The sequence below is a fragment of the Epinephelus fuscoguttatus genome, linkage group LG8 (genome assembly GCF_011397635.1).
Source record: "Epinephelus fuscoguttatus linkage group LG8, E.fuscoguttatus.final_Chr_v1".
In the NCBI taxonomy this organism is placed as follows: domain Eukaryota; kingdom Metazoa; phylum Chordata; class Actinopteri; order Perciformes; family Serranidae; genus Epinephelus; species Epinephelus fuscoguttatus.
Window position 1 is genome coordinate 32,634,344 of NC_064759.1, and position 20,743 is coordinate 32,655,086.

General features: G+C 41.5%; 2 protein-coding genes across 2 annotated transcripts in view; one reads left to right on the forward strand and one right to left on the reverse strand.

The window, feature by feature from the left end:
- Positions 1–16,391, forward strand: part of LOC125893322 (zinc finger protein 236-like) — a 73,277-nt gene extending 56,886 nt beyond the window's left edge. Inside the window, exons 27-32 of the mRNA XM_049583913.1 lie at positions 4,409–4,566; positions 4,800–4,919; positions 5,291–5,485; positions 8,554–8,683; positions 11,468–11,641; positions 15,293–16,391. Coding sequence (XP_049439870.1) covers positions 4,409–4,566; positions 4,800–4,919; positions 5,291–5,485; positions 8,554–8,683; positions 11,468–11,641; positions 15,293–15,414 — 899 coding nt within the window. The 3' untranslated portion in view covers positions 15,415–16,391. The remainder of the gene's footprint in view (positions 1–4,408; positions 4,567–4,799; positions 4,920–5,290; positions 5,486–8,553; positions 8,684–11,467; positions 11,642–15,292) is intronic.
- Positions 16,392–18,364: 1,973 nt separating this feature from the next.
- Positions 18,365–20,743, reverse strand: part of LOC125892764 (myelin basic protein-like) — a 91,934-nt gene continuing 89,555 nt past the window's right edge. Inside the window, 1 exon segment of the mRNA XM_049582973.1 lies at positions 18,365–19,900. Within this exon segment, the coding sequence (XP_049438930.1) occupies positions 19,868–19,900 (33 nt within the window). The 3' untranslated portion in view covers positions 18,365–19,867.

Genomic DNA, 20,743 nt, shown 5'->3' on the forward strand with positions numbered 1-20,743 from the left:
GCACATGATTAACCAATGAGAAGCCTGTCCGTCCTCGTCCTTCTCTTCTTCTCTCCCTCTCACTTGTTGACCACTAGTTAGTGCTTCATCATTGAACTCCATTTTCCTCCAGAACAGAACACCTCATCTGTGGCCTTTTAATGGTGCTAAAGCTCTGATTTCTGAGTGGAAAATTGAGCAACTAGTGTTTACACTTGTGAGGAGTAGGCTGTGAGTAATTAGTAATTAAAACTTGGCGTTGTTATTGGTGTTGCTTTCCAAAAGAACACAAGTGATTATAATTTTGCATGTTGTGCCTAATGTAACATAACTGTGTGTAGTGTTTTATCCAAAATAATTAAAAACTAAGTGTAAAGCTGAAATTATGCTTGCTTGCTTGCTTGTAGGGATTTGGTACATGAGTCGCAGGTTTAGTGAGTGCGTTTCACAGTTATCCAATTTAATTTATTTACCATCTGCCAGAATGATATATTTGCATTCGACAAAATGCACAAAAGGCTTCTAAGAAATTCATGGTTACAAAAAAAACCAACCTCACTTTTTTGGTCAACTTTTTCACACACAGCTTCACTGTGAGTTTTGTACATGCACACAAAAGCCCTCTGTGACCTGCATCAAGCCACCATTAGTGACCTGCTCCACTCACTCATAACACCACTCGACTCAGGGCCACCACTCCAAGCCAATGGTGTGGCAACAAAGCCGGCTGTTGCGCAAATATCACCACAATAATCCACTTGAGCAGAACCGATTACCTTGCCTGCCATTTGAGGAAATGAGCATGCACACCAAGTGGGAGGTCCTTGTGCGTACTGCTGTAAGCCACTGCTCAGGCCCAGTCTCACCCTCTCGCTGGTTTAAACAACACTCAATGAATCACATTGTCAGAAGGACTGAGCTCTCTCTAATGTGACTGAACACAAAGCCTGTTCTGTCCAGCAGGTATGACAGGTAAAGAGCAAAGAATAGAGATTACCAAATCAGCAGTAATCTGTAGCTACTTCAAATATGAAGGATACATGACAGGTGAAAAAGTGTTTGAGGCTCCCGAGAGTACAAGTGAGAGCTGAATTACTTTAAAGGTTCAAAAGGACCCTCCCTCGCCCCCAGCACCAGTGATAGATCCCAGAACTAACGTATTGATGGAGAAGCTCAAACACCCTCTCGATCAATGCCCTTTTTCATGAAATGGCATGTTGAGGTGTGTGCCCTCCACTATGGAGTCATCAAAGTGTATGTGTGAAGCTGAAGTAGCTGCCAGATAGATTTTTAAGGTTTAACAGGGCTTGTCCAGGTCCACACATCTCACAGAAATGTTAATTGACACCAAATGTCAGATCATGTGGTGATCAAGTGAATGCTGCTCTGGCACACCAAATGGACTGTTTACTCCGTCTGTCCGACTTGTTTACTTTAGCTTTGCATGTCAAGCTTTCCATTCTTGCACACAAAATATGCTGTGTACAGCGATGGCAGATTTATCACTCAAATTTAGAAGACATTTTCGAAACAATGGGTTCTCTATTTCACACAGTTGAGTAGGCTTGTTATTTTTTAGCCAGGGTTTGTCAATTTTGTAATGTTACTGCAGATTTTAGCTAGCTAGCTAATTAACACTAACTCTGTAACCTCTTTACAATACCTGTTCAAGGCCAGAATTAATATCACGCCGTTATGCTGCCTCGCCATGCTGCATATAAGGTGCGATCGCAGAATAGGGGACAGAGTGGTCTTGCCTTTAATCCACCATGTGAGGAAGTAAAAGCGCTGAAATGGTGACTCACTCCACTCAGTGTCACTGCTCCAGTCTGTCCTGTGCAGTCTATGGGACGGGATCATGGGCATGACGTTTTATTGACGTGTTATGGGTGCGACCTACTGTGGGAGATTTAAAAAGTATCTGTTAGCAGTTAGCGGCTAACTTAAAGAAGAACAGCAGCGACTGTAAATGTCTGAAAATTGGTAAAAAAAAAAAACAATGAGGTCTAAGAGCTCCTACCCTCCGAGCAGAGGACCAGATCAACTGCCATATAACAGGGACGGTAAATGATTGTTACTGACACATTGATGCCATTGTTGTTGTTTAGACAGTGGTGCAGGTATGTTATGTGTCACACTAGAGGCCAACCTGTCCATGCCTATGTCAAGAGGATGTACATGTAATTTGGAAACTCTAGTCACTTAATAACCGTGCAGACCAATCTGTGATCAGAAAGCAAAGGGCTTGTGTGCTGTGAATTCAGCAAATGTGATTTGTTTTGATAGAGATGGCTTCCTGATTGTTCTGTTTACTGGATTGCTTGTCACCTAGAAGCCTAATCAGATTTCCGGTCTCATCACTCTCTTCATTATCCTCCCCTCTCAACTCAAGTGGAAAACATTCCCACTGCTTCACCGAGACACCGAGAGCATCTCTGCTTTTCTTGATTAGACTGAGGTATTCCAGTCACTTTGTATGGTAATATGGTTCACCTGCGCTTTGACTGATAAACTGTACTGGGCCCGTGTTGGCCTTTTTGTGAGAATCAAATATTGTGCGGTGTTACTCACTGCTATTATAATGAGGGTTCCTACTTGACCAAAGTAGTGAATATGTCATTATTATTTTTCTTAATCAGGGAGCCAAGCACTAAAAGGGTTTTTTAGCTGGCTGACAGCAGTCACTTCATCAAATACAGGTAGACCTTTTGTGGCCATCACAACAATCCATGCCCTGCAACCACTGGTCCATATTTCACATTGAGGCCTGTAACCATAGCAACCACTCTGGTGCACAATCGGAGGACTTTATTCAACAACTTAATCTGAATCTGAATGAAACCATCTGTCATTCTAAGAAGGATTCGTTTCATTAGTAAAAGGCTGTAAATGGAGAGTTTTATTGTCAAATTAGGTTCTTAATGGAGTTCCAGAAATGCTCTTTTGAAGGGAAGGAAAAAAAGTATTGCTGGAGCATCGCAACTTTTAGGCAAATTTGCATTTGCTTAATAGAAAAAATATTTTAACTGCTGGCAGTGCAATTCATAAATCTTTTCAATTGCATTTCTGGTTAATTTGGCAAAATACACAATTACTAGTGATGACAGCAAGGGTGGTTTAACACAACAGATCCAAGAATTTATGGGGGCAGCAAACACACATTTGAGCAGCTACTTTTTCAGAAATACAACAGAACAGAAAAGGTGTATGTTTTTACAGTGGAGTGAAACATTCTTACATTGTTCTGATAAAGGACTCAATATGACCTGTTTCCTCCATGCCATAAACAACCACGACTTCTTCTCGCCTGCAGCTTTTCATCCAACTCTGGCTGCTGTTTCTTGTTTTGTTACTCCCTGCAGTATTTGAAACTGATCGGCTATTACACAGTGCTGCTGTTTTAAAATAAAAGCCACTCATGTTCTTGCTAGTTTAATGCTACTTCTCAGCCCGCTGAGATTCCTCAAGTGGAGCAGCCTTTTCTTGCTTCAAGTTGAGCAGCTTTTTTTGTCAGTCAGTGTGAAGTATACTTCTGGGGACATTTTGGTCCCAAGATTAAGCTGCAAAGTAAGCGCTCCTCACTTTCAGCTGCTCTCTGGTACAGACAGCCGCAGACCCAGACCCAAGAAGAGTCTGAGTGAGACAAGGCTGCTTGTAGGAAGACAGGCTTTGCCCAGTCATGCTCTGAGATGGCTTTATCCTCTGCCTTCTTTGTAGAGGTGGTGAATTTACAGGTGACAACAACTTAGTAAGATACAGTCTCTGGCTTTTGTTTGATATCTAGTGTCGGCAAAAAACTGTTTCAAGATCTAGCATTTTCAGCACGCATTAGCTTGGAGCACTGACTGGACTTGTTCACTACATTACGTTAATGTTGCTGTCACCCTGAACGTCCTTCTGAAACCTGTTCAAATTTTCAAACTCTATATTGAACAGTGGGCGGCACGGTGGTGTGGTGGTTAGCACTCTCACCTCACAGCAAGAGGGTTGCCGGTTCGATCCCGGGCGTGGGAGCCCTTCTGTGTGGAGTTTGCATGTTCTCCCCGTGTCAGTGTGGGTTCTCTCCGGGCACTCCGGCTTCCTCCCACAGTCCAAAGACATGCAGAATGGGGACTAGGTTAATTGATAACTTGGATAAGGTGTGAATGTGAGCGTGAATGGTTGTCTGTCTCTATGTGTCAGCCCTGCGATAGTCTGGCGACCTGTCCAGGGTGTACCCTGCCTCTCACCCGATGTCAGCTGGGATAGGCTCCAGCCCCCCCGCAACCCTCAAGAGGATGAAGCGGTTAGAAGATGAATGAATGAATGAATGAATGAATATATTGAACAGCCAAATCTGATTCTGCTGACATAATTCTGTGTCCGGTACAGCCCTAGCATTATAGTTTGTGTTTCACTCTAACCTTGTGCTTTATCTCTCATCTGTCAGTCTCCAGCCTGCCACCTAGCACCACCCTGTCACATACTGCTGCATCCCAGAGCTTAGTGATGTCACCAGGAGGCGTGGCCAGTGATGACAGCGTTACACTGACTTTGGCAGATGCTCAGGGAATGCTGGATGGTGTTACTCTAAACATCAATACACAGGTAAAGAAACCAAGAACCAAGAACAATACACACAGTGACACACTTAGCTTTAGAGGCCATCAATCGCCATTATTTGGCATCATGACTAATTTAAATTCAGCTTGGTTTAAAATGTATTTCTCAACACTGTCTGACTGTGGAATGGAAATATTATTATTATTACACATTTAATGATCAAACCTGACATCATCCAGTCTTTCAGCTGCCTAACCAGCGTATCTTTGGATCTTTAGGGTCAGACATTTCCCGCAGTGCTGAATGACCCCGGACCATCAGCAAGTTCAGGCCAGCAGGTCATACTGGTCAGCCACCATTCCCAATCCACAAACGGAGCATCTGACAATGGATACAACGTGAGTGTATTTGTCTTGTGTGTGTGTGTGTGGTCTGCTATCTAAGATATCCGAGGAAGGGGACTGTCAAATTTGAGTTTGACAGAGGTTTTTACATTGATGGATTCAGCAAATGCTTAAAATGGCAGCACTCTAATCCATTGTGATGGATTACGAATCTCAAGCAAACACTGCCAACATGAATAGTAATCAGGGGCTGCCTGGAAGATATAAAAACACATTTATCAATCTCAGAAAACTTTAGGGTAACATTATGTATTGCGGGCGTAAGTACTCTATGAAAAATGTAAAATATTTTTCCGCAGTGCTTGTGTAGGTTTGAGCATTTGTGAGTAATTGTGATTACTCACTGATCTTTGTGTGCGATCCAGATTGCTGACGACAGCCATAAGGGTGGGAAGGATGGCCAGACGGAGGCTGATAATCGTAACCAGTGTTACTACTGTAATCAGGTGTGCCAGAATGCCAACACACTGCGACGCCACTGTAGACAAGCTCACGGCAAGGACCGCTGTCATGTCTGCAGTCTCTGTAACAAGGCCTTTAAGCGAGCTACACACCTGAAGGTAAGAACTTGCGTAAAAACAGTAAACTCAGATGATGAACAGCTTTGAATTTAAGCGACTGAAGGCTTATATTTAATGATGATATCAATCCAGCTTCATCTCTATAAACACACTGCACACTCATTTAAGGTTTAGCATTGTGTGTGAATGAATGAAACAGATGAATAAAACTCTCCAGCTTTTATAAAAACAATAAATCAACTCTCACGACTTAAATCTTCTTTTTAGTCATCAGCACCTCCATCTCATACTGGCGAATTAGTGCCGTTTCACTATTTGAAGCAAAAATAAGAGTAATTCAGCAAATAGCATTTCAAGCAGAGGATCCAAAACTGTCACTCTCAACAACAAAACAAAACACTTAAACTGAGAGGTGCTTTGCAGCTGAATCACGAAGAGGAGCATGTGTGCTTCTCTTTTTAGATGATGCTTTTCATGTGGTTGAGACACTCGAGCACATAAATGCCGGGGCTCTCAGATGAGGAGGAAGGAGGAGGATACGGCTTGATACACAAGCTCTTTCCCCACCATATGTTATATTTCTAAGCAAAGGCCTTTGGATGGAGGACTAAAGCTGCCATTACAATAAATAAATAAATAAATAAATGGATATCTTTTTATGTCTTTTATATCTATTCTGTTTTTGTGCATATTTATTAATTTTCAAATAATCTGTACATGTATGCGATAATTTAGGCTTTTATTTCTACATTTCTTTCTTTATTCATTCATTTATTTATTAAGTAGTTTATTTATTTATTTATTATAAAGGAAGCTTTAGTCCTCTATACCATTGTGCCACCGGCTTTTTCTTTTGTAAATGTGCCTCAGCATGCTGAGCTGTAATTACCTTTCATAAAAAGTAATGAAATGAAGAAATGATTGTTGATCTTGACAAAGGCCTGAGGTTTAAAACGTCATCTGAATAAAAGATAAAAGCATATGGAGACAGACTGCACGACACTTTATTCCTGTTTTCAAGCATACTTGCAGTGATTAGCACCTCAATACATCCCCTGGTGCGCTTTCCCTTTTCTATATTTCATAAGAGTAAAGACATTGAGATTAAGTGGGTGTCACAGTGAGAGTGACTGAGCTCCATCCTGTTTAGGTCCCCAAGCTGCTCATTAGTCTTCACAGAGAACTCCGATGCTGATTTTAGATCTTTTAAAAAGTCCCAAAGATGAGAGAGATAAATTGGTAGTGCTGTTAGTTTCATTTTGTTGGCCTTGGGATAATAATATTGCCATTTAGTTATAACAAGACAACCCAAAAGCATGACTTTATAATTTAGAAACATGAAAAGACATTTAATGATAGAGTTGTAGAAGCAATTTCTGCTCAAGGGTTAGTGAGCATCAGGAGACTCACACAGAGAGGGAAAATATGTATTTGTTCTCCCGTGACCTTGATAGCCAGATGAATGAAGGGGATTTGATATCCTTTGTCTCTTTTCCACAATTACCTAGTTATTTAAAATTACCATCCAGCTCATTTTGTCCATGACACACGCACACGTACTGAGACATGCATACATTAAAGCTGTATGTTAAGAAACCCCTACGTTGTAATGACATTTTTAAAGGACGGTTATGATTGATACCAATGTGCCTTATGCTAAGCTAAGCTAACCAGCTGCTGCTGCATTAGTGTCGATCTTCTCTTTTGATTTTCCGAAAGACAGCAATTTCACAAAATGTTTAAGTGCTGCTTGAAAGTGAGCACCCTGACATGCATGGTGAGGGATGTACTGGGTGCTAGCTACTTTGTTAGTTTTGCTTGTGTTTGAAAATTAACTTTTATTTTTTGTAAAAGTTGTAAGGTTTTTCCCAAACTTTTCACCGAGGCACTTTTAATAACTGCTGTCTCCATAATGAGCCCAAACGTCCTCTAGGCATTCTTATCTCCTTATAAACTTGATGCAGCGACAGCATAAGAATTTTTGCCGCCAGCAGTCTTTTTATGCCATTGTTTCCATTTACCTTCCTGCATGCCCTTCTGCTTTGTGTCGCCAGTTACTTGTCTCCAATACAGCTCAGTACTGACATCGGTATTCTGAGTACATGTCACTGCTCTTTCAGTCCTGCCTGAATTTCATAATTCTGATGCGCCGCTGTGAACCAAGAACTGTTGTATCAGAATGATCTTCTCATTAAAAATTGAAAGACAAGAATGAGTAGTATGGGAGTCAGCATATCAGGCCGCTGTCAGATTCCCATTTTGAGGAGCTGATGAGAAAGATGATCACCCATAGAACATCAGTGGGTTCAGACTTTATCTTCTTTCAAGTGTTTTACTTAGGAAGGCCATGCCGATGCCACTGCCACTTGACTGCTTGAATTTAATAACTGATGTATCGATAACCAACCAGGGTTCAAATCCCAGGGTGAGGGAGCCCTTCTGTGCAGAGTTTGCATGTTCTCCCTGTGTCAGTGGAGGTTTTCTCCAGGTACTCCGGCTTCCCCCCATAGTCTGAAGACATGCAGGTTATTTGGTGACTCCAAAATTCCCATAGGTGTGAATGGTTGTCTGTCTCTGTGTGTCAGCCCTGTGATAGTCTAGCTTCCTGTTCAGGGTGTACCCCGCCTCTCGCCCAGTGTCGTGTTGGTCACATCCCCATGTGTGTTACATCACTAGAAAGCCCAGGATGCCCTTTGCACAATACATCAGGACTCTGACTGCATGCATGGTGTTTAAAATGAAGGCCTCAGTGTCATGTCCCCCACACAGGACAAATATGAATTGCCGTGTCTCAGGAGAATGTAAATCAGTCATCAGAAAGCACATATAGATAATAATCAGCTTTAAAGGGATAAAGCCCAAAATTGATTATTTAAAATAAGCATTTAGTCAAATTGACCCATGTCTCATTTTCATTTTTCAACTCATTGCATCACTCCACCCAGTAACAGAGCACATTATTTAACAACCCTACACCCAAAAAAAACCTCAAATCAAGTCTCTGCCCAGGCAAAATGACAGACACCTTTGTTCCAGCAACATTCCAGTAGAGTGACTTTGTGTGCTAAACTGTAAACTGTATAATGAAGTTTTGGATCTGTCTACAGGAACATGAACGAGTGCATCAGCCGGGCCCGTCGCCCAGCTCTCAGAAACCCAGAGTATTCAACTGCTCCTCCTGCGAAAAGGCCTTTGCCAAGCGAAGCCAGCTGGAGAGACACAACCGAACACACACAGGTAAGAGGATTATGAAACAAGTTTGTGTAGTGCTAGTCACAACAAAAAACACAATATTTTTTAATTTAATTTTTTGAATTATTTCTCATAATGTAACTGTCATAACTACCCAGGTCCTGGGTTGTTATGGATATATTTAAGGATGGCATTTCAGAAATTTAGTTTCCAACAGAAATGTGCAACATCATGAATCTGTGAAATTTAGCAAAGTTGTGTGAATGAAGAGAAACATCTGAGTGCCATGGAAACATGTAGCTCACACCTACAGAATGTTTAAGACTGCTGTGTGCATACGTTTCTATCACAGGTGTATGTTACGTGGTTCACCAACTGTATACTGTTTGTCAGAAATTCCACAGTGAATTACAACATTAACATGATCAAGATTACATGTTTAACTGACGGGCATCAGGGCAACAGCTGTTCACCAAAATAACAGACCTAATTGTCACAAAGCTTCCATGATGTACAGTTCCTCAGTATTATTTCTTGTAGTAACTGCAGTTAGCAGTAAATACAAGTGAAATGTGCCCAAGTCATCAAAGAGTCCTGATACAGACCTGAAAAAAGAACCAAAACAGGAAAAACAGGATCCTACTCAGACACTGTGATAATCATCAGCTTACCCTGTCAGACTCACCAATTCATACATCCATACACACACACAGCTAATAAGCAGCTAAATGCTCTGAATGCCTCATCGCTTTGTGAAATCCTAAGCACTCAGACATACTCATCAGCCTTCAATGCACATAACAGTTCTGTTGGACTATTACCATTTGAATACACTCATTTGAATACTGTTAAGACAGGTTTTCTGTCTTTTTTAACTCAGCAACATTGAAAAAAGTTACAAGGACAAGGACACTCCCCTGACGTTTGTATTTCTCTCCTGTTCAGGGGTATTGCATTAAAATTCAAAGAGGCACAGTTACAAAAAATTCCTTGCAGCAAAGGTCCAAACCTCACATTGAATAATCATCCTGTAGCCAACACCTATGTTTCCATTTCATTTAAAAAAAACTGTCAGTTTTTAAAGTAGCATAACATACAGATGCATAGACCTTGTATGGCGCTTGTATATAAAACAAATAGCTTTCTTAACCATAAGTAAAATTAGTCCTAGCATTATGAACTTAAAGGGGAACAGCATCCATTTTCAAAATTCATACATGTCATTCCTATTGTCTAACAGTGTCTAAAAATTTATGGAGCAGCTCCAGACTTTATACCCTATGACATCACATCAAGTTTTAGACTTCCTTGTCTGGTTTCTGGCTGTGAGAGGAAGTAGCCAATGTTCACACAAATTGGTTAAACTTTCCCAGGCCTTTGAAATAACATATTGTAATTTGTAATTTACGTGGTGCTGCACTTTAAAGCCTGTATTTCAAGTAAAAGAGGACAGTCTCTTCTTGAGTAAGATAATTTATATCATTTTTGAACAATTATTTCCATTTCCTGTCCTAGAGAGAGAAAAGGGCTGGTGACTGCCCTGCCACTTTCTCAGTCTTGGCTTGAATGGAGTTAGTGTCATTCTCATTAACATTGGTGAGCCTGGAGCAATACTTGGTTTTAATAATGTTCGTAGCAAACAAAGCTGACTCACAGCTGTGAGTCGATCCAAACATGGTCAAGGTGTGTTATGTTTCTTTGGTTATACCAGAGAAAACAATCTCACACACAGTCTACAGCCATTGACCTCCTCCACCACCATTCCACCACCCGCTGACTTCGCTCTAATGACTCCAGCCTCCTGACCCCCATCACTAGAACCAAGCACTGAACCTTGGGGGACCGAGCCTTCGCCACCGCTGCCCCAACCCTCTGGAACTCCCTCCCACTCAACACCAGAAATGCAGACTCCCTACAGACTTTCAAATTACTGTTAAAAACCCATCTGTCTCAACAGTCATTTTTCATTTTTACTTTATTATCATTGTTATTTTTCAGCACTGTAAAGTGTCTTTGAGTGTCTTGAAAAGCACTATATAAATCTGATGTATTATTATTATTATTATTATTATTATTATCAAAGCAGCAGGGTCAGTTGCTTCATGCTCCATGTTGTTATCTCTTTTACACTGTTCTCTCTACTGAGCTGTCTACGCATGCTAAACAATCAATTTAACTTGCTCAGTTGAGTGAAGCTTATGCTCTATTAACTGGATTAGCGGCGAGCACAGTCTATAGCTGCAACTGTCAGGAAAAAGAACGACGCACTGTAAAGATAATTATTATTTATTCTCATTAATTTAATTTATTTACAATAGGTCAAGAGTCCAGATAGAACCGTCAGTCCGTTCACATACGGACTGCAGTGCACCATTTGGTGATGCCTGTCTAGATTTACAGTTAAAAGCACTTACATAATATGACAGGTTTGACAAGGAAAAGTGACTCTAGTTATGCAGCCTAAGATTCTGCCTTCGAATAGGAAGTATCAGAGGAGTGTGTGAACAATGCCGCTGTCATCACAGCCGCTTGTCTGCATGTACACAAGTTTAACAATAGTGGTTGGTTCATTTACGAGTGATACTGACACAAGGTTCCTTTTGTTTTATCAACACCATGTATGAACCATGAAATGGCAAAGCACAACACAACATAGCCGCTTGTGTGTGTGCGCGTGGGAATTTGTGGGAGGCCACTGAAGTATTTGTATTTCCTTAAAAGAATAAATAACATTCAAATAGTGTATATTCATAAGACCATTTCTGGGGGCTCATGGAATGTGTGGCTTGAACCTGGAATAACCTGCGGCTCTGTTTTGTTTTCATGCAGGCGAGCGGCCATTCAAGTGCAATCAGTGCGACAAGGCTTTCAACCAGAAGAGTGCTCTGCAGGTCCACACGGTCAAACACACTGGAAAGAAGCCCTTCAAGTGCGAGGTGTGCAGCATCAGGTTCACCCAGAAGAGCAACATGAAACACCACATGAAGAGATCCCACGGCTATGGTGAGCAGCTGACGTGGCATCGCACCGGTGCACAGACAAACCCAACTGAAAACTCTTAGGTGTACAGCCAGCTGTTCATGCAGCTGGGCAGCAAAAGATAGTAATGATCTCTCCCCTGTCTCTCTGTCAACTTACTTCACTGAGTACTTCCAACATTATCAGTGTGCATTGGCACTTTATAATGAAGTCCCTTTTTCCATCTTGTGGTGTTTGTGCTGGTGTGTGTGTGTGTGTGTGTGTTTATGGCTCTCATGGTCTCACACACTCCACATAACTTATATAATAAACACATTTACAAGGCCCTGCACATTAAGTGTCCCTGAGTGCTTCAGACTGCTGACAGCCAGTGCTGGCCTTCCCCAGTGGAACGTTAACTCTCTATCACTCTCTCAACTTTTCACTTGATGATCCCTCTCATTATCTGCACAGAACGAGCCTCATGCCAGCGCTCAGTCGCCCCCGCACTCACCACTAATGTGCATGCACACACACGCCCCCGTCTCACACTCTCTCAGAACAGGCTGTCAGACCAGCTTCCTCTTTGATATCTCTAGATGCTTATACTGAATGTTAAGTCGTTAATTCATCCTGACAGCCTGGGGTAGGGTTTAGGTTGTGGCTCCCCTTTGGTTAACCTTGGCCCAAGAGTGCAACACACACACTGTTTGACCAGAGTCTTCACTTACTCTAAAGCCTGGCAGGCACCTACTAAAGAATAGGAGTAGGAGAACAGTGCTGACAGATCTGTTGTACTTATTCAACACTTCCACTCAGGTTCCCCCTGCTGGGTAGGTGGAGATATTTTAAAAAGCAATGTCTGAAAGATTGGCATCTGTTTTGTTGGTGGGAATCTAAAAAGTTAGGGCATACTGAATTCACTTTGTCAGGTTTTACTGTGGTCACGCAATTCCTGAAAGGCCTGTTAAAATCAAAACATATGTTTCCAGGTTGGATATTGTTGTTTGTAAATAAAAAAATTGTTAAACTTGTGCAAAATTCATTCAGGCTTAAATACAACTTTGATGTGGTTATGTGGTTGCCCAGACACAAACCAGCTGTGTAGAATTTGAACAGCAAATTGGTGTTTGGATGTGAGATCTGACACATGGAGAGTACAGACCTCACTGTCCAAACTCCCAGATCCGACAGCAAACAGAAGTTGGATTGAAAAGACAGCCACCGGCTTGTCTTTGTTATGGAAGCATGGCTTCTAACTGATGCAGCCATGCAAAGACTTTCATAGACATGTTTTCACTAGAGAAGCAGGAAGCCTCTGACGGAACAAGTGTCCAAGGTAGACTTTCGATGCTAGAAGAAAGTGTTCAGTTTAAGGCGGGGTCTTTTAAATTATGTCTGATCTGTGTTTGGGATTGTATATACATAGGCCTGTAATGAGAACTATTTGGTGGATGATATATTGTCCCAGAAATAATTGTGATGAATCTTTTTATTGTCATTTTAAGACGGTTTTATGCCAGTGCAATCTTTTAAAGAGCGAGGACCAAAAACATATTTTAGCAACAGAGTGAGGACAGTCTTGCAAAGTGAGGACATTTTGGCCAGTCCTCACTTTTTCAAATGCCTGTTTGAGGGCTGAGACTTGGTTTTAGGGTTCAGATCAGGTTGGACGCTTCTTGCTTCACTTAATCCAAAAAGAGCACAGCTGAACTGTAAGATGCCAGTTTAGCATGAAATGTAATTGGAAGAAACTACTGCAGGTTAAGAGTTGTTCCTAGACTATATTTCCAAACTGAACTATATTTTGGCAAGAGTTCCTGGGAAATACCAGGATCTCATTCCCAGTTTTATATCTATGACTGGACATGATAACAGACATGTTTATGATGTTAGAATAGCTTTACAGGTCAAATTAATCCTTGATATTTGTTTCATTTATCGGCACTGAACAGAAGTTGAAATGCAACACTTTAGGTTTTGCTCCCATTTTTACAGGTTTAAGTTGAAGATGTAAGACTTTTTCATGCACTCAATAGATATAATTTTCTCAAATTTTGGTTGCAAATTTGTTAAAATCTGTGTTGGTGAGCACTCCTTTTCCAATACAGTCCATCCACCTGACACGTGTGGCATATCAAGTCACTGATTTAAAAGCATCATTAGTACACAGATGTTCCTTGCGATGGTCACATAAAAGGCCACTCTAAAATGTGCTAAAATGTACACAGCACAATGCCACAGATGTTGCAAGTTGGAAGGGGCCGTGCCATTGGCATGCTGACTTTAGGACTGTCCACCAGAGCTGTTGCTTGTGAACTGAATGTTCATTTCACCACCATAAGCAGCCTCCAGTGTTGTTTCCCTAAAGTTGGCAGTACATCCAACCAACCTCACACTGGTACAAGTTGGTTACGACAAGAAACTGCTGTTACACAACAAATATGCAGATCGTCTTTGACAATTTGTGCAGAAAATCTTTGGTTGTGCTAACCAGTTATTGCATGAACTGTCAGAGTGGCTAGTCTCAGATGATCTTGCAGGTAAAGACACTAGATGTGGAGGTCTTGTGCTGGTGTGGCTGCACCTGGTCTGTGGTTCTGTGGCCGGTTAGATGTACTGCCAAATAACGAAAACCACAGTGGAGACAGCTTATGATAGTGAAATGAACATTCAGTTCACGGTCAACAGCACTGGTGGACAGTCCTTAAGTCAGCATGCCAATGGCACGCTCTCTCAAAACATGCGACATCTGTGGTATTGTGTTGTGTGATCAAACTGCACCTTTTATTGTGACTCTGCAAAGGCACACGTGTGTAGCAATGATGCTGTTTAATCAGCATATTGGTATGAATCACCTCTCATGTAGATGGATTGACCTGGAAAAGGAGAAGTGCTCACTAACACTGATTTTAACACATTTGCGACCAAAATTTGAGACATAAATCTATTGAGTGCATAAAAAAGTTTTAGGACTTCAAGTTAAGTCTGTGAAAAAAGGGAGTGAAAACAGAAGTGTTGCGTTAAAATTTGTGTTCAGTATACATTTGTCAGCATCACAGAGGAAGACTCTCATACAGTCACATCGCTTGTGAAAAATGCTGGAGGATTTCAAGGCGCACAGTCGGGCACTTGCAACTTAATGAATCTGTGGCTGAAGTGTTTCAGATATAGAGCAAAAATAAAGGGAGATAACTAAATGACTCCCACTATAAAACTCAATTTAGCACGTGGCCTGCAGCGGCAGAAAAAGCGTGTCTGAACCTCTCAGCCTGTGCCCAAGTGACTTATTGTTGTTTTGTGCTCAAGTTATTTTAAGATGAATGTACTCTGACGCATGGCTCATATCGTATTTCCAACTCACAACGAGCATATTCCACGTCTGTCAGCTCTTATTATATAGTTTGTGTAAGAGACGTGGTGTTTTCATAAAAGCAAGTGAGAATGTGAGATATTAAAACAAATGGTGGAGGAATGAGGAGAGGAAGATTGCTTTTTGAATAATGGTCTCATTTGCATGACAGCCACTGGCAAATTGAATCCAGAATCTGAGCTGCTGCTGCTGCTGCTCTGTAAATGCATTTTAATGGGCTTTCCCTCTGGTTTACAAAGCGTTGTTATTACCTATCTCAAGAAGTGTTTAACTGCACGTCAGTCATGCAAACCAGCTTCTCACTGTTCATTTTCTCCCTCCAGGTCAGATCCAAGATGTGTCCCTGAGCCAGGATGAATCAGTGGCCCAGGTCGAGGTAACACCTGAACTTGACCTAGAGGTGGTTCCTGAATCATCCGGAGACTGGCACACTGTCTTCCCCTGACCACAAACCACACCGACCCCCAAGTCAGACAGCACTGTACAGTGTACCAAGCACTGATTGAGTTTTACATCTGCACAGGGAAGCTTCGCCAAACATTTTCCTCCTCTCAAAAAGCTTATTTGGTTAGAAAAAGATTTGACTTTATAGATTTGCTCCACAGTATACTGAGGGCTTTTACCCCAGCAGCAGTCCCCTGCTGTTTATCCAAATTAGCAGTGAAGTAAGGGGAGTCTGGTTCCCTGTGATTGGCTTAATGACTTTTATCTGTTTTGCTACTCTCTGATTGTCATCAATACGATAACCTCCGGAGAGGTTTGGCTCGATAAACACAGGCATCCTAGAGAATTCTCCCGTCATCTCCAGGAGATGCAGGTGCCTCTCATGTTGACCTTGTTGGAAACAAAGGAAACCGTATTCTGTGAAAGAGCTCCCCAGAGACAAGCGTCTTGTTCCTTCATTATTGTGCTCACAAGGAGGTATGCAGAGCTGCAAACAACTGTACTGCTGTGACAGCTTCAGTAAAAATAACATAGAAAGCTTTTTTTCATGGGTCTGCAAGACTTTTGTCACTTTTTTTTTAACATATTTATACTGTACATATTTCATCTTAAAATGACATGTCATTTGCAGTTCGTCACGTTTGTTTTAGTTAGAAAACAGTGCCCAGAGTAGTGTACCACAGGTTAGTGAAGAGCAGCACTTCCTGGATTTGATGCTGTACGAGTTTTTGACTGAACATGTCAGCGTTGTGTTTTCTGTTGTCATATCATTTAGACTCGCAGCACAGACGTTTTGTTTCACTGTAGTTCACTCTGTAAATAGTGTAGTTAGATTGCGTATATTTTCTGATGAACCTCCAGAATGTGGAGGGCTGCAAATATGTAATTTGAGCATAATGTTGCATTTGTAATGAAGCAAAGCCACTGTACAGATGTAAGGCTTTTGTTTCCCCCTTTTTTTTGCAGTTGTATTTTCTATTGTCCATAATAAATTAAGAAGATTAAAGTAATTTTTCTACTAATTTAATCTTGCATTTGTTTTTACTGTTCCTTTTATTACCCCCTCACTAATAAACAAATAGTTTCACATTCTTATTAGAAAATTTGCTTATTCACTTCTCGCTGTGAGTTAGATGACACGATAAATACAAATCTCATATCCGTGTTAAAAGTACCTTGCAGAGTTCATGACCACTGGTAATGCTATGAAACAATGTTTTCACAAGGGGGGGTCCCTGTTTGTTTTTGTATCATGAAGACACATGCACATACGTGAGAATGTGGGCGATAAAACATGCCTGCAGCGGGTTTCACGCTGTTTTACAAATTGACATCATCAGTAACACAACCAGGCATGTTCCAGTAGGAATATGATCTGAAATCGGGGAGAAATTTACATCATCAGTGAGTGCGACCAAGTTCACATTTCCCTGATGTTAGCATGTAGCTACATGTAGCAGTTTGGGTTACATAATGCAAACACTAGCAGTAGTGTCCCTGGAGCAGATGACCTTGTAAAGAAACCGGCCACGAGCTGATGTCAGCTAATAGCCAAAGTAGAGCTCTGATTGGGCCAAAAAAAATAAAAAAAATCAGGCCTGACCCTACATGAACTCGCACAGTTTCTGTCCAAGCTCGACCCAAGTCTGACCAACAGTGGTAGTTCTTGGCCCAAGCCTGATTAAAAATCCGAACTTCTATTGTAAGAAAACATGTATTTAATAGTTAATATATTGTAATTTTTTACATTAAAACATTTATTACATGCTAAAGGCTCATTTATGCTCAACGTTCAATACGGATCCGGATACGGATGGAGCCTTCTGTCCGTGCTCTGCGTTCATTTCGTCCGTATTTCTGCACTTTTCCATATAGCTTACGGATACGGGCCAAACGGAGCAGTACCACCGGGAACCGTGGGGGCTGTGTTGCTGTCACTACCCGATACATAGCTCTAGTGAGACATTAAGAAGAAATGACAATTCAATTTCTTTCATCGGCAGTACTAGAGAAAAGAATTCTCCATTCTCCAGACGCGATGTATTTAACAACCTCACCGACCACCGCCTCCTACAACGCTGCCTCTGTTTTTGTCATTTATGCAAGAGGTACATTATCAATATCTCCTCCATGGTCGCCATGTTTGTTTTTGAGTTTGTTGTTGTCATAAACTTTTGACGCTGGGCTGCCCCCTGGTGGATATATTGGTTAACATCCATGCCAACGTAAAGGGCGCATGGAAGTACGTGGGTAGTGACGGTAACATCGTTTGAAACGGACGTATACATTTTCGTACGTAAAGGGAGCGTAAAGGGAGCATAAATGGGCCTTAAGGGCTGACATGTTTCCTCGCACCACTTCTCCTTCTCTTTGTTTCAATAGTCTGTAGTCTCATGCATGACAGATTGAGCAGAGCGGGCTGCCAGCACAGAGGACTCTGGCAAGAAAATGTAAATCCATCTGAGAAAAAAGCTTAACCTTGCTCAGTTTTTCTAAGGCAGCGGCCAAACAAACAAGTGTACATCACTGTGCTTATTTAGCGATGACATGTCAGTAAACATTCCCCTCATTGTTTCAGCAGTCAATACAGAAATCATGCGGGAGAACATGTTTACTTAAAGGAAATAAAAAATGTTTTGCAATGAAATATTAGTCAAAAATAATATCTTTTGTGTGTGTTTCATTCACAGCCAGCCTTTGTACCTTTTGTCAACGCATACTCTGCGTGATTGTACTTCAGCCTGAATGGTGCTCCAGTCGCTTCAGTCATGAGTAGCTTGGAAGCTCGGCATGAGTGATGAATACCAAATGAGTCATGAATTCTGGCTTTGTGAAAGAAACTACGTTGTACATTTGCCTGGTGTGACGCTGTGACCCAATAACATCACTTCAGCTCGATGAGTCATTTGCCGTTAAGGTTAGGAACACACTGCACAACACGGAGAGTAGAGTTGGTTTTATAATTTTTATTTTTTATTCTCAGTTAAGTGGCTGGTCATGTTTTATTACACATACAATAATGAAGAGGATCTTTACATTCATCCACAGGGTCCATTCAGAGGAACACTACACAGCACCCACGAGGCTCAAGCACACACAAACAGTGGGAGAGATGAACACACGCCTGCTTTGTAACATGTGGAAGACGGATGCTTTGAACAGCACAAGTGGTAGTGCTGAGCTTCTTTTTTTTTCCTCCAGAAAACTTGCAACTGACACATTCCCAAGAAACCGTTTTAATGTGTAACTACAGAGTTAGTTACAGAGCACCTTTTTGAAATTGTGTTGTTTTAATTATCCACAAGAAGGGAACACAGCACATTGTTTTGGTAGTCAGGAGGAAAGGCACTTGTTGAGCGAAGGGTTGAATTTAATTTACAGTATGTGTGCTGTGCGTGAGATGGAAACAGCGAAGACAAAGGAGTGACCTAGACTACACTGAAGCAAAGAGGAAAGGTCTGAATCTGGCATCATGCTGCAGCACCAACATCAGCTTCAGATTCAGAGTCTGGCAGCTTTTAAAAGTGGAAAACAGTGCACTACGAAATTATTTACTTAGATATATACGGACAGGAGAATTAGTGTTTACCATTATCTCTTGGACTGAAAAAGAAATACATTAGAAATGACTAATTTATTTATTTTTCTCAGTGACTATTGCAGAAAATATGATTTAGAAGGTTTAGAAATTAAATTTATACCACAAAAATCCACAGCCAGCCTTAGACCCTAATGACAAACATAGATCAACATCACATCCATGACAGGACACTTAACTACAGCTAACACACACAAAGGTTGAATGAAAACACACTGCGACCAAATGGCTCTCGTAAAAATGTAAAATCTGTTAAACACAGGTTTACAGGAAAGGTTCAAGGGAATGACGAAGACAGTGTGACGAGACAGAAAACCGCTCCTTTTTTAAAAAACAGAAACAACCCAGCCTTTTCATCCAGTCGGCAAGCGGCAATGACGGTCGAGTCAGTCGGACTCGCACCGGCCCTAATCCTTCAACTGCTCCAGGTGTGCTTCGGTTTAGCCACCATTTTGTTAGAGGAATCTTGGAAGACGTCCACAGAAACTCAAGCACGAGTATAGAGAGCCATTGCAGAAGGGGGGGAGGGTCATTCAGGCTGCACATGTGAGCGGCTTCGGGATCACTTTCAGCAAAAAGTTCACGCTAATGATGATGACTGCACAGACTCAGCACAACGCATGCATGGGGAGGGTGGGGGCAACAGATTGTGTCGCTATCTACCAGCCAAAGGGGTGGGAAGGTAATAGGGGAGACGAGGGATTTAGCGTAAGTTAGAGTGTTATCACAAGTGGAGGGGAACGTGAGTTTAAGGGGTGACAAGATTTCCTCCTTTTCTTCCTCTTTTTCCCCACTTTAGTCCCGCGATCTTGAACATCTGCCCTCGTCCTGTTGGAAGGGGTTGTAGAGAGGGACTTCAGCGTTTGGCTGGAGAAGCACTCCTGCTTCCCTGTAACAGACGACATATGTGATGAATATATGGAGGTGGCAGTCCCTCAGGACTGGTTTAGCATTAAAGGACTGCTCTGGTTTGGCCCTTTGGTCATTTCACTCAGTCTATGATGAGAGTCTTCACCTCAGTAGACAGCATTTAAGCACTTAAGCAAATAGGTAAGTGTAGGTGTTAAGCTGTCACTGAAAGATTTGAGTCTTCACCATCAATGAAGGCCATTATGGATCATCAGCTGGCTAACTTTTTACAAATTGTGTAAAAAAAAAATCTTAAAAGACTTTGGAAGGAACAAAGACAGTATTTCATCAGGCTTTACCAGTTCTTTCATAAAGCCTGAGAGTTGTAGTCACAGGTCTTATCATCAACCAGCTCTCTGGCTCTTTAGCTGTTACAAGTTCCCTTACTGAATAATGAGACCACGGCTGAGACCAAAGTCAGAGTCGTCCTTTCATGTGAAAAACAAGCATGTTAGTATGTGTGTGGGCATTGTACACGTCTGCAATGATGCATAGTTATAGAAGCTAATAGAAAACAATATTGCATTTGTCTTCTGACCATTCAAAGCGCTTTTGCACTACATGTCACATTCACACATTCATCCATGGGGTTCAATATCTTGCCCAGTGATACTTCAGCATGCAGACTGGAGGAGCCTGGGATTGAACCGCTGATGTCCTGATGAGTGGATGACTCGCTTTACCTCCTGAACCATGGCCACCCCAAGAAATTCATTGAAATGTTACAAATTATAGAGATAAAAAAAACAAAACTCCTAACAAGTCAACATTGTGAGACATTAAGTCAAAGGTCTGAGATACTAGATCAAAATTCTGGGAAAAT